Source organism: Salmo salar, chromosome 09 (assembly GCF_965601325.2).
Source record: "Salmo salar chromosome 09, fSalSal1, whole genome shotgun sequence".
NCBI lineage: Eukaryota > Metazoa > Chordata > Actinopteri > Salmoniformes > Salmonidae > Salmo > Salmo salar.
Genome location: NC_138299.1, coordinates 153,950,537 through 153,964,887, shown reverse-complemented (window position 1 = coordinate 153,964,887; position 14,351 = coordinate 153,950,537). Strand labels below are relative to the sequence as shown.

At 41.5% G+C, this 14,351-nt stretch overlaps 1 protein-coding gene across 2 annotated transcripts in view; it reads right to left on the bottom strand.

Annotated features, from left to right (window-relative positions):
• Positions 1 to 1,973: 1,973 nt before the first annotated feature.
• The window catches only part of LOC106613213 (cholinesterase), a 30,293-nt gene continuing 17,915 nt past the window's right edge, over positions 1,974 to 14,351 (bottom strand). The window contains exons 8-10 of one of the 2 annotated variants that reach the window (XM_014215253.3): positions 9,667 to 9,824; positions 7,534 to 7,577; positions 1,974 to 2,632 (exon numbers count right to left, since the gene is read on the bottom strand). In XM_014215253.3, the coding sequence (XP_014070728.1) occupies positions 7,570 to 7,577; positions 9,667 to 9,824 (166 nt within the window). In that variant the 3' untranslated portion in view covers positions 1,974 to 2,632; positions 7,534 to 7,569. The remainder of the gene's footprint in view (positions 2,633 to 7,533; positions 7,578 to 9,666; positions 9,825 to 14,351) is intronic. The other variant, XM_014215250.3, reaches the window with a different exon arrangement.

Genomic DNA, 14,351 nt, shown 5'->3' with positions numbered 1-14,351 from the left:
TCTCTCCTTCCATTTGGCCCTGAAATTAGAGTCTGTCAATACGCAGGGGTAACACAGTCAGTATGTCTGTAACTTCCTATGATAAGTTTTTGTGGCCAATACCCAGGGGTAACCCAGACTGCCTGTCTCTAAAGCCCAATGATAAGACTGTGTCCAATACCCGGGTGTAACCCAGTCTGCCTGTCTGTAACGCCCTATGATAAGACTCTGTGGTCAATACCCGAGTGTAACCCAGTCTGCCTGTCTGTAACTGTCTATGATAAGACTCTGTGGTCAATACCCGAGTGTAACCCAGTCTGCCTGTCTGTAACTGTCTATGATAAGACTCTGTGTCCAATACCCGGGTGTAACCCAGTCTGCCTGTCTGTAACTGTCTATGATAAGACTCTGTGGTCAATACCCGGGTGTAACCCAGTAACAAAAGAGATGAAGAGGAGAGAAAAAGAGGAGAGGTAAACTGTTTGTCTAAATCTATGTCAGCTTTGGATTGTAATTAGCTGTCTAATTAGAGACAACGCAGTGGTTTTCTAGGGCAGGAACCTCTAGGCACAGCGGAAATCACTAGGAGAAATAACCCAGGTCCCTGTGGACAACTTTCTCTTTCTCTCACTTTCTCTCTCTTCAAGCCCTCTCTGTCTGCCCTTCTCTCCCTCCTCCTCGTGTCTGGTCCTTTCTACCTATATTTCTCTATTTTCTCTATCATTTAGATTCCTTTCATTATTAAAACCTCAGTCTAGTGTCTGACCCTAAAGAGACTGTCCCTGCCTTCCAGAGCAGTCGTCCAGCCTCCACAGTGCTAAATCAGGCCTCACCTCAAAACCACCTCAGACGAAGGACCAGTAGTTGTGAGGTTGGCTGTCACTTCTTATTCGTGTTACTTTTTAACCTTTATTCAAACCAGGAAATGCCATTGAGATTAAGGACCTTGCAGAGAAGCCAGCTCTAATGTGTGTGTGTGTATATATATATGTGTGTATGTGTCACAATAAAACATGTTAAATGTTAAAGTGTCAGACTTACATATAAAAGTGAAAATCTGTTCTGACAGTGATTTGATAGGCAAAAGACAAAATCACATCAAAACAATTTCCCTAAGTTCTAGGCAATCCCGAAACCCTTAAGAAACAGACATGATATGATACGATACCAACAACAATTACACATAAGATGAAAAATGGGACACAAAGGGAATGTTAAACAGATCAAATCAACTCAAACTTTATTTAAAGTTAATAATACACAAGTTTTACACCTCAAAGGCAATCAAACTAAAGAAGAAAGCAAAACCAAAGCCAATAAGAGGTCCTTCATCTACACTGCTCATGTGCCATCACACAAACCTACTTATAAACTCTCCTTCTGTATCACCCAGACAACTCACTTATAGTCTCTCTCTCTCTATGCAAGGATCCATAATGCATGACTGCCACCACAGACAATGTACTCTCTCTCTTTGGAAAATGACAAATGTTTTCATAAACGAGGGCACACTGATGACACGGGTAATGCCAACGGTCTCGTCTTCCTATCTTCACCCTCTACACGCAGTCTGAGGTGGGAGCCGGCAGCCATCTTACACCGAGTCCGTGTGTGTGTGTGCGTGCGTGCGTGTGTGTGTGCGCATACGTGCAGGTTTTTGAGGAACGATTCAGACTGGTTATGGCCCAAATAAAAGGCTATGGCTTTTAAGGATCTCAGAACATCTGTCACAGAAAAATATATACATAACAAGTAAAAGAGATGAATATATCAATTAATGTCCCACTCAGAGCAGTCGGCGTTATCCCCACCAAATAGAATGCATAGTTCTGTATGAAGAAATGATTTGTTTAAATCGACATGAATATACCCACAGACACAGTAAATAAACAGTGAACATACGGTACACACGCACAAACACTCACACATACGTAGACACGCACACACCACACACACACACACACACACACACACACACACACACACACCACAAATGAATCTTGCATCAAAGGAGTGTCATTTGTCATATAAAAGATAATCCAATCAGAATAGTTTATTTCCTATAGATTATCTTTAAGTCAAAACTATGTGACCTTTGCATTGTTACTGTGTTTACTCTCCTATTACCTTACTCCATCAAACATCTCTCCTGTTACCTTACCCCACCATACATCTCTCCTGCACACAGAATCATCTCTCATGTTACTTTACCCCACCAAACACACAGAAACATGTCACCCATTACTTTACCCCACCAAACACACAGAAACATAACATCGTCAGATACACAAAGCAAGACACAGGTTCAATTGAAAGGACAAGAAGAAATACCAAAGTACAAACAGATATAGCAGTGATCAGTGAAAATACCTGGCATTACAATCAGAAACAAATGATGGTTGTGAAATTTTCTTTCCCGACACAATGTATTGTCTCATTGAAAAGCAAAGTATAATTTTTAAGTTAGTCTTGATGGGTTGAGGGGTCCAGTCGAAGGTCTAGGGCTCCAAGGGCCTCTGGTCACAGTCCTGCTGCTTCTGACCCTCTGGGCTGCTCAGGCTGTGGTCAGAGTAGTAATTCTTCCACTCCAACATGTAGGACATCCAACGATGGAAGTGATTCCTCCACTGCTGTTCTAACTCATCTACGCTCACTGACAGAGAGACAGAGGGAGAAGAGGGAAGGGCGATAGAGAGAGAGACAGAGAGGTGAGCATGATTTAGATTGCCTGAGAAGGGGCTATAAAGTTAAGTGTTTCCAACATTCAAACACTTTTCAACTTAGCATAACCGAAAATCTCAGAATCCGAGTGAGAAATGAGACTTGACATTCAGCTCATCCTCAAAATCAAACTTCCCTCTCAGACACCTACTCCTACGATCCCTCTATACTTTAGCTATAGCTGATCCCATGTGGTTTTACTGTGATTTGCCAGTAGAATCACATGGAATCAGTCTGTTCTCATGCCAGTAGAATCACATGGGATCAGTCTGTTCCCATACCAGTAAAATCACATGGGATCAGTCTGTTCTCATGCCAGTAGAATCACATGGGACCAGTCTGTTCTCATGCCAGTAGAATCACATGGGACAAGTCTGTTCTCATGCCAGTAGAATCACATGGGACCAGTCTGTTCTCATGCCAGTAGAATCACATGGGATCAGTCTGTTCTCATGCCAGTAGAATCACATGGGATCAGTCTGTTCTCATGCCAGTAGAATCACATGGGACCAGTCTGTTCTCATGCCAGTAGAATCACATGGGACCAGTCTGTTCTACTGCCATGAGAACAAACTGGTCCCATACTGAACATGTGTTTGTATTCCTTAAAATCACACCAACATATACAGTACCAGTCAAAAGTTTGGACACAACTACTCATTCAACGTTTTTTCTTTATTTTTACTATTTTCTATGTTGTAGAATTAGCTCCAGATGAAGAACTGTTAGAAAATGACTAACTCATTTGAACATGTTTTAGTATGTTTATAACTATATAAGTGGCCTAGCAGTAGTGATTATGGGTTAGATGGAGTGATCTATGTGAAAATGAATTGACGGCCGGAGGCAAAGTGCATAGGGGGCCTGTCTCTATAATAGAGATATTACCACAGATTGTGAACTATTGCCCTATAACAGTGTCGTATAGCTTCACTGTTTTATATCATAATATTCTCTCTCTCTCTATGTTTTGCATCATGATATTCACTTGAGTATGAATGGGTCGCTAATTCTCAAATAGCTCTTTGTGTACGAGTCCGGATAATTAACAGTAGACTGAGGCAAGGTGCAAGGACGTATACTCCCTACTGATAAGAATACCAGGAAATGTGTGGAGGAGTACCAAAGGTCCTGGACTCAGGTGATAACACCACCTACTTTCCCACAGAGATGCATTGTACAGTTGAAGTCGGAAGTTTACATACACCTTAGCCAAATACACAATTCCTGACACAATTCATATCAGTTATCAGTAAAAGGATGGCGAATAAGAGTGTGCATAGTGTGATTATAGGTCAGAGGCCTTACGTCTCAGCGGTATAAAACATATACATCAACAGAGAATATTAATCATGTTTTTCCTGTTCATTTATAAGTAATTTCACAGTGTATATAATGTTGAACAGTATGGAATTACAATTAAAAAAGGAGGGACTGTTATGGTTCTAGCTTGAAATATACTTATTCATGTTACCATCCTAGAACTTATGGATTGCTTTACACGTATATAAGGAATCTACACTTGAAGTCGGAAGTTTACACACGCCTTAGCCAAATACATTTATTAAACCCAGTTTTTTCACAATTCCTGACATTTAATCCTAGTAAAAATTCCTTGTCTTAGGTCAGTTAGGATCACAGCTTTATTTTAAGAATGTGAAACGTCAGAATAATAGTAGAGAGAATTATTTACTTAAGCTTTTATTTCTTTCATCACATTCCCAGTGGGTCAGAAGTTTACATACACTCAATTAGTATTTGGTAGCATTGCCTTTTAATTGTTTAACTTGGGTGAAACGTTTCAGGTAGCCTTCCACAAGCTTCCCACAATAGGTTATGTGAATTGTTGTCCTTAAGCCATTTTGCAACAACTTTGGAAGTATGCTTGGGGTCATTGTCCATTTGGAAGACCCATTTGCGACCAAGCTTTAACTTCCTGACTGATGTCTTGAGATGTTGCTTCAATATATCCACATCATTTTCCTACCTCATGATGCCATCTATTTTATGAAGTGCACCAGTCCCTCCTGCAGCAAAGCACCCCCACAACATGATGCTGCCACCCCCGTGATTCACGGTTGGGATGGTGTTCTTCGGCTTGCAAGCCTCCCACTTTTTCCTCCAAACATAACAATGGTCATTATGGCCAAACAGTTCTATTTTTGTTCATCAGACCAGAGGACAAATCTCCAAAAAGTACGTTCTTTGTCCCCACGTGCAGTTGCAAACCGTAGTCTGGCTTTATTATGGCGGTTTTGGAGCTGTGGTTTCTTCCTTGCTGAGCGGCCTTTCAGGTTACGTCGACATAGGTCTCGGTTCACTGTGGATATAGATACTTTTGTACCTGTTTCCTCCAGCATCTTCACAAGGTCCTTTGCTGTTGTTCTGGGATTGATTTGTACTTTTCGCACAAAAGTATGTTCATCTCTAGGAGACAGAACGCGTCTCCTTCCTGAGCGGTATGACGGCTGCGTGGTCTCATGGTGTTTATACTTGTGTACTATTGTTTGTACAGATGAACGTGCTACCTTCAGGCGTTTGGAAATTGCTCCCAAGGATGAACCAGACTTGTGGAGGTCAACATTTCTTTTCTGAGGTCTTGGCTGATTTATATTGATATTCCCAAAGAAGCACTGAGTTTGAAGGTAGGCCTTGAAATACATCCACAGGTACACCTCCAATTGACTCAAATGATGTCAATTAGCCTATCAGAAGCTTCTAAAGCCATGACATCATTTTCTGGACTTTTCCAAGCTGTTTAAAGGCACAGTCAACTTAGTGTATGTAAACTTCTGACCCACTGGAATTGTGATACAGTGAATTATAAGTGAAATATCTGTCTGTAAACAATGACTTGTGTCATGCACAAAGTAGATGTCCTAACCGACTTGCCTAAACTATAGTTTGCTAACAAGAAATTTGTGGAGTGGTTGAAAAATGAGTTTTAATGACTCCAACCTAAGTGTATGTAAACTTCCGACTTCAACTGTAGATGTTGGGGTCAATGGAGGGTGGATAAGAACTAGTTGTATGGAAAGTTACTGAGTGAGACAGTACGGAAAGTACAGAAAGTAAAAATTCTGTCAAAACGTGTTATTGTTATATCTCATTGCTCATATGGATGGGGGCATAGGGCAACAGTCTGGTTGACTCCACTTGGTAGGAGGGTATACATATATGTGCTTGTGTAAACATGTCTATATCTTTGCAGCTGTATGACCCAGAGGGTAAATAAACTTGGTTTGAGCTTTTTATAGTTGTCCGTGAGTTTTACTCTCTTTGTTCAGAACCTAACACATGGAAACAGACTGATCCTTGTGACTGTACTGTGTGACGGCCCTGAATTTGTCTGAACCGTCTCAGTGCTTCTCCTTCCAATAGGGCGCTTCCCCTTTAATTCCCAATTAAATAGCCAGCATCAGCTGCGCAAAAGTGGGGTTGTGGTGGAGACACGAATGAGGATGTGTTCAACCCTCAGTTCCGAAGCGTCTTTACTCCGTTTGTTGTGTTGTATTTAAAAGTGTGCTTTGTAGCCTTGCCTCACGTTTAACCAGGATCGGATCCACTCATTGCTTCCTTTGGACTTCACATCTCAGTTGGTCTCTGCTGGTTCTTCATGGCCTTTCTCCTCTGTTGGCGGATTCGATTGTCTGACAACAACTTTTTTTGCATTTGTTTTAGTGTGATGTATACCGTGATGATTTATGTGGTCATTTTTCGTTGAAGACGTATTGAGATTTGATACTCTTTATGGTTGTGTGGTAAAAGAGTTGATATTTTGATTGTATGATTGAGACGGTTTACGCTACACTTTTACCAATGGACAAACATTGCGTGACTAAGGTCACTTGAGTTCCCTGAAGTCCTTTACCGGGCTGGACTCTTTTCGGCCCGAGGTACAGGACATTTCTGGAGGAACCAGAGCTCATTCTTTGTTATTATGTGTTTGTGATCATTTATGTTGCTAATACAACCCACGTAAAATAATACATTTGTTTTGAAGTTATTTCCAATGTTTCAAGGGTTTATGAAAAGTGTATGTACATCCTGACTTTTCCATGAGTCCTTTGTATTGGTGTAGACTTGACGGACCAGACGGGACTAATTCCCTCACAAACCAAAAGGAGAAATCAATATTAATTAACTCTGGTAGGCACAACCTACCTGGCACCCCTAGAAACAATAACCTCAAGTCAAAACCGTTACAACTGCCATGGAAACAGACTGATCCCTGTGACTGTACTGCCATGGAAACAGACTGATCCTTGTGACTGTACTGCCATGAAAACAGACTGATCCTTGTGACTGTACTGCCATGGAAACAGACTGATCCTTGTGACTGTACTGCCATGAAAACAGACTGATCCTTGTGATTGTACTGCCATGAAAACAGTCTGATCCCTGTGATTGTACTGCCATGGAAACAGTCTGATCCCTGTGATTGTACTGCCATGAAAACAGTCTGATCCCTGTGATTGTACTGCCATGAAAACAGTCTGATCCCTGTGATTGTACTGCCATGAAAACAGTCTGATCCTTGTGACTGTACTGCCATGAAAACAGTCTGATCCCTGTGATTGTACTGCCATGAAAACAGTCTGATCCCTGTGATTGTACTGCCATGGAAACAGTCTGATCCCTGTGATTGTACTGCCATGAAAACAGTCTGATCCTTGTGACTGTACTGCCATGAAAACAGTCTGATCCCTGTGATTGTACTGCCATGAAAACAGTCTGATCCCTGTGATTGTACTGCCATGAAAACAGTCTGATCCCTGTGATTCTAGTTGTTCTAATTGAAGAACAACTAGAATCTTGTTAAAGAACACTCACCTTGTCACGTTACCAGACCTAAAGAACACTCATCACCTAGCAACCTAGAGAGAGAAAGAGTGAGAGGGAGACCGAGAGAGCAAGCGAGAGAGCGGGAGTTGGGAGAATTTTTTGTGTTAGTAAAGGGACAGCTAATGAGGAACGTTAATGATTGGGCATCGACTCCATACACATTATTCCAATAAAACACGTATTAATGCCAAAATTGTGTTTTTGCCTTTGACCTTTACAAAAATATTTGCTTCTTGCTTTTCCCAATATGCGATCAAGGTCTTTGTCATTCACATTATTCACTCTGTTCCACTTTGTTCATGCTTTGCTATATCTTTTGAATGCAATGCCCACCCCCAACTAATATACTTAGGACAAAGCCAACCTTCACAACTAATAGACTTAGGGCAAAGCCAACTTTCACAACTAATATACTTAGGACAAAGCCAACCTTCACAACTAATATACTTAGGGCAAAGCCAACTTTCACAACTAATATACTTAGGACAAAGCCAACCTTCACAACTAATAGACTTAGGGCAAAGCCAACTTTCACAACTAATATACTTAGGACAAAGCCAACCTTCACAACTAATATACTTAGGACAAAGCCAACCTTCCCAACTAATATACTTAGGACAAAGCCAACCTTCACAACTAATATACTTAGGACAAAGCCAACCTTCACAACTAATAGACTTAGTGCAAAGCCAACTTTCACAACTAATATACTTAGGACAAAGCCAACCTTCACAACTAATAGACTTAGGGCAAAGCCAACTTTCACAACTAATATACTTAGGACAAAGCCAACCTTCACAACTAATATACTTAGGACAAAGCCAACCTTCACAACTAATATACTTAGGACAAAGCCAACTTTCACAACTAATAGACAAAGCCAACCATAAATAACACTGCAAATAACAATGGCAACAACATTGTGCTGGCCTCAACCTCCTCTGAACATCAGGAGGTGTGTGTGTGTGTGTGTGTGTGTGTGTGTGTGTGTGTGTGTGTGTGTGTGTGTGTGTGTGTGTGTGTGTGTGTGTGTGTGTGTGTGTGTAACAAATTAAAACAGAGAAAAGTTTTTTTTTGTGCCATTCTGTGCAACGAAGTAAAACAAACAGTGGAATCTGTGCACAGGAATTAGACTCCATCTCAGCGTCAAAATCAATCACGCTTTCCCAAATCACAAAGGCCGGCGTCTCCAATGTCCTGCTCCAATCAAATACACACACAAACACACACACACACTAGACAGGGGTCCTCAACCTTGTAAAAGGGATCTATACATATCTTTGTTTCTCAATGTGTGTTTGTGTGTTTGTCAGCTTTGTGCTGTGCAGAGACAAACCACAAAACACACACACACACACACAAAAACATACAACTCCAAAACACACAACTTCAAAACACACAACTCCAAAACACTGTTAAGCTATCAGCTTTTATCTCTCAAGATGAAAGAAAACCTAACCAACTAAAAGTAAATGGTATTTTGCATTGAACTCACCAAACAAACACACATTTAGAAAACTCTGCCTCACTGCAAATGCCTTCCATTTAGAAAACAACCTCATATCTACACAATACTGTAGTCTTTCAAAAAGCCTAAACAATGAAATAATGCAAGTGAATCTAAAAGGCTTCCTAAATAAAACAATTCCGATGAGCTTTCTTGATCAAGTAGTTTAATAACAAAATTATCTTGACCTGAAAATTCCCCCATGGGTTGCACCTCATACACCCACATTATGAGTTTCAAACCGGGGAGGCCACGGATTCTGTTTGTATAATGAGCCCGATGTGTGTGTCTAATAAATGAAGTGCAGTGGAGAGAGAGTGTTATTCACCCTCCACAGTTGGAGCTCTGTGAAATGGAGACTGAACCGAATCGCACTCAGGCCTCCAGCATTTTTGGAGAGGAGGGGGAGCTGGAGCCTGGGCCAACCCAGCCATGGTGCACCTCCACAGGCTAGTTTAGGCACCAGAGGCCCCTGGAGGGAGCTGATGCAGCATCACTCAATCATTGGACCGCTATGTGCAAGGTTAATGTGCAATAGAAGAAAGGATATTTTTGAGGTGCTGCCTGACACGGCCGTCACACTTGCGCATGTTTGTGCCTGCTTTTGTTCTCACCAGTGATGTCCTGCAGTTTGGGGAGGAAGTTGTTCCAGAACTGGCATTGATGAGCTGCGAGCCTCTTTTGTGTGTGTGGAGGTGATGAGTTTAGGGTGATGTATTCCTGTTGGTCCACGGTGAAAAGTGGCCAATCCCCTTCCTCTATGCTTGGGTTCCTGCCAGGGAAAACACAACAACCAACCAATTATGTAAGTAAACCATGAGAGTAATTTTACACTGACTTAAACCTCGTATTGTTTTTCTATTATAATGTATGTATGTTACTATGTAGGTACAGTGCATTCAGAAAGTATTCAGACGCCTTTACTTTTTCCACATTTTGTTACGCTACAGCCTTAAAAATAAAATAAAATCCTCATCAATGACAAAGAAAAACAGATTTTTAGAAATGTTTGCAAATGTATAAAAAAAGAAAAACAGAAAAACCTTATTTACATAAGTATTCAGACCCTTTGCTTTGAGACTCGAAGTTGAGCTCAGGTTAATCCTGTCTAATCCCATCTATATAAGGTCCCACAGTTGTCAGTGCATGTCAGAGCAAAAACCAAGCCATGAGGTCAAAGGAAATGTCAGTAGAGCTCAGAGACAGGATTGTGTCGAGGCACAGATCTGGAGAAGGGTACCAAAATAATTCTGCAGCATTGAAGATCCCCAAGAACACAGTGGCCACCATCATTCTTAAAAGGAAGAAGTTTGGAATCACCAAGACTCTTCCTAGAGCTGGCTGCCCGGCCAAACTGAGCAATCGGGGGAGAAGGGCATTGGTCAGGGAGGTGACCAAGAACCCGATGAAAACTCTAACAGAGCACTAGAGTGGTGATGGGAGAACCTTCCAGAATGACCACTATCTCAGCAGCACTCCACCAATCAGGCCTTTATTTTTAGAGTGGCCAGATGGAAGCCACTCCTCAGTAGAAGGCACATGACAGTCCGCTTGGAGTTTACCAAAAGGCATCTACTCTCAGACCATGAGAAACAAGATTATCTGGTCTGATGAAACCAAGATTGAACTCTTTGGCGGGAATGCCAAGTGTCACGTTAGGATGAATCCTGGCACCATCCCTACAGTGAAGCATGGTGGTGGCAGCATCATGCTGTGGGAATGTTTTTCAGCGGCAGGGACAAGGGGACTGGTCAGGTACGAGGAAACAATGAACAGAGCAAAGTACAGAGAGATCCTTGATGAAAACCTGCTCCAGAGCGCTCAGGACCTGAAGCTGGGGCAAATTTTCAGCTTCCAACAGAACAACAACCCTAAGCAGACAGCCAAGACAACACAGAAATGCCTTCGGGACAAGTCTCTGAATGTCGTTGAGTGGTCCAGCCAGAGCCCGGACTTGAACCCAATCAAACATCTCTGGAGAGACCTGAAAATAGCTGTGCAGTGACAATCCGCCATCCAACCTGACTGAGCTTGAGAGGAACTGCAGAGAATGGGAGACACTCCCCAAATACAAGTGTGTCACGCTTGTAGCGTAATACCCAAGAAGATTTGAGGCTGTAATCACTGCCAAAGGTGTTTAACCTGTCTGGGCTAGGGGGCAGTATTTTCACGGCCGGGTGAAAAACGTACCCAATTTATACAGGTTACTACTCTGGCCCAGAAACTAGAATATGCATATTATTAGTAGATTTGGATAGAAAACAGTCTGAAGTTTCTAAAACTGTTGGAATGGTGTCTGTTAGTATAACAGAACTCATATGGCAGGCAAAAACCTGAGAGAAATTCAAGCAGGAAGTGGAAAGTCTGAGAATTGTAGTTCTTCTTTTGATTCCCTATCGAAGCTGCAGTGTCTGTGGGGTGATATTGCACTTCCTAAGACTTCCATTGGCTGTCTAAAGCCTTTCAGAAAGTGGTTTGAGCATTTTACTGTCACTGGGCAGATAATAGCAGCTCAGTTACTGAGTGGTCTTCCTGGCAACAAAGGGATTGGATATCCACGGTCACACGAGCACGCCGTTCCTTCTTTTTCTTCTTGAATGAATATGCTATTGTCCGGTTGGAATATTATCGCAATTCTACGTTAAAAAGACGATAAAGATTGATTTTAAACAGCGTTTGACATGCTTCTAAGTACGGTAATGGAACATTTTGACTTTTCGTCTCTCGTTCCACGCTCGCGCGTTATGCCTTTGGATAAGTGATCTGTACGCACGAACAAAACGGAGGTATTTGGATATAAATATGGATTATTTCGAACAAAAACAACATTTCTTGTGGAAGTAGCAGTCCTGGGAGTGCATTCTGACGAAGATCAGCAAAGGTATGAGAGTATTTCTAATACTAATTCTGAGTTTAGGTTGCCCCGAACTTGGCGGGTGTCTGAATAGCTCGCCGTGATGGCGAGCTATCTGACACAGCGGTTGCATCCAGGGGTAGTCTATCTATAATTTTTTTAATAATTGTTATATATTTTGTCAACGTTTATGATGAGTATTTTTGCAAATTGATGTGCACATTCACCGGTCGTTTGGTGGGAATACATTTTCTGAACATCATGCGCCAATGTAAAATGCTGTTTTTGAATATAAATATGAACTTTATCAAACAAAACATACATGTATTGTGTAACATAATGTCCTAGGAGTGTCATCTGATGAAGATCGTCAAAGGTTAGTGCTTCATTTAGCTGTGTTTTGGGTTTAATTGATACATGTCCTTGCTTGGAAAATGGCTGTGTGATTATTTTTGTCTATGTACTCTCCTAACATAATCTAATGTTTTGCTTTCGCTGTAAAGCTTTTTTGAAATCGGACAACGTGGTTACATCAAGGAGAAGTGTATTTTTGAAATGGTGTAAAATAGTTTTATGTTTGACAAAGTTGAAATATGACATTTTATTGTTTTTGAATTTGCCGCCCTTTTATTTCACTGGCTGTGCCCCGCAGGTGGGATGCTAGCCCATAGAAGTTAACCTGTTAGGGCTAGGGGGCAGTATTTACACGGCCGGATAAAAAACGTACCCGATTTAATCTGGTTATTACTACTGCCCAGAAACTAGAATATGCATGTAATTATTGGCTTTGGATAGAAAACACCCTAAAGTTTCTAAAACTGTTTGAATGGTGTCTGTGAGTATAACAGAACTCATATGGCAGGCAAAAACCTGAGAAGATTCTGTACAGGAAGTGCCCTCTCTGACCATTCCTTGGGCTTCTTGACTCTTTTTATTGAAAACTTAGGATCTTTGCTGTAACGTGACACTTCCTACGGCTCCCATAGGCTCTCAGAACCTGGGAAAAAGCTGAATGATGTCGAGGCAGCCCCTGGCTGAAAAACATTAGCGCCTTTGGTAAGTGGTCTATCAGAGGACAATGAGACTGAGGCGCGTGCACGAGGCGACCCCATGTTTTTATTTTCTCTCTCTTTGTACTAAAACACAGATTCCCGGTTGGAAAATTATCACTTTTTTTATGAGAAAAATTGCATAAAAATTGATTTTAAACAGCGGTTGACATGCTTCGAAGTACGGAAATTGAATATTTAGAATATTTTTGTCACGAAACGCGTCGGGCGCGTCACCCTTCTTTACCCTTTCGGATAGTGTCTTGAACGCACGAACAAAACGCCGCTATTTGGATATAACTATGGATTATTTTGAACCAAACCAACATTTGTTATTGAAGTAGAAGTCCTGGGAGTGCATTCTGACGAAGAACAGCAAAGGTAATAACATTTTTCTTATAGTAAATCTGACTTTGGTGAGGGCTAAACTTGGTAGGTGTCTAAATAGCTTGCCCTGTGATGCCGGGCTATCTACTTAGAATATTGCAAAATGTGCTTTCCCCCGAAAAGCTATTTTAAAATCGGACTTAGCGAGTGCATAGAGGAGTTCTGTATCTATAATTCTTAAAATAATTGTTATGTTTTTTGTGAACGTTTATCGTGAGTAATTTAGTAAATTCACTGGAAGTTTGCGGGGGTATGCTAGTTCTGAATGTCACATGGTAATGTAAAAAGCTGTTTTTTGATATAAATATGAACTTGATTGAACAAAACATGCATGTATTGTATAACATGATGTCCTAAGATTGTCATCTGATGAAGCTCATCAAAGGTTAGTGCTGCATTTAGCTGTGGTTTGGGTTTATGTGACATTATATGCTAGCTTGAAAAATGGGTGTCTGATTATTTCTGGCTGGGTACTCTGCTGACATAATCTAATGTTTTGCTTTCGTTGTAAAGCCTTTTTGAAATCGGACAGTGTGGTTAGATTAACGAGAGTCTTGTCTTTAAAATGGTGTAAAATAGTCATTTGTTTGAGAAATTGAAGTAATAGCATTTCTAAGGTATTTGAATAACGCGCCACGGGATTCCACTGGCTGTTACGTAGAGAGGTTAAACAAAGTACTGAGTAAAGGGTCTAAATACTTATGTAAACGTGATGTTTCAGCTGTGGAGGCCACATAAACGGAGCACTGTAGTACACCACGAGGGAGAAGAGAGAGACCAACAGAACAGAAGCTGAGAAGAAGGACCGAGCCAAACCTACGTGATTTGGGATAACCCGGATGGCGAGCTATGTCACCTTCTGTAAGGCACACAATGAGATGGCTCCTCTGATGGTTCCTGTACAAATCGATGGCGTCGACACCAGCGCTCTGCTGGAGTCCGGCAGCATGGTGACCCTGGCCCACCCGTAGTGGCTCACACAGAGGGGAAAGACGAACTTGGGGGACGA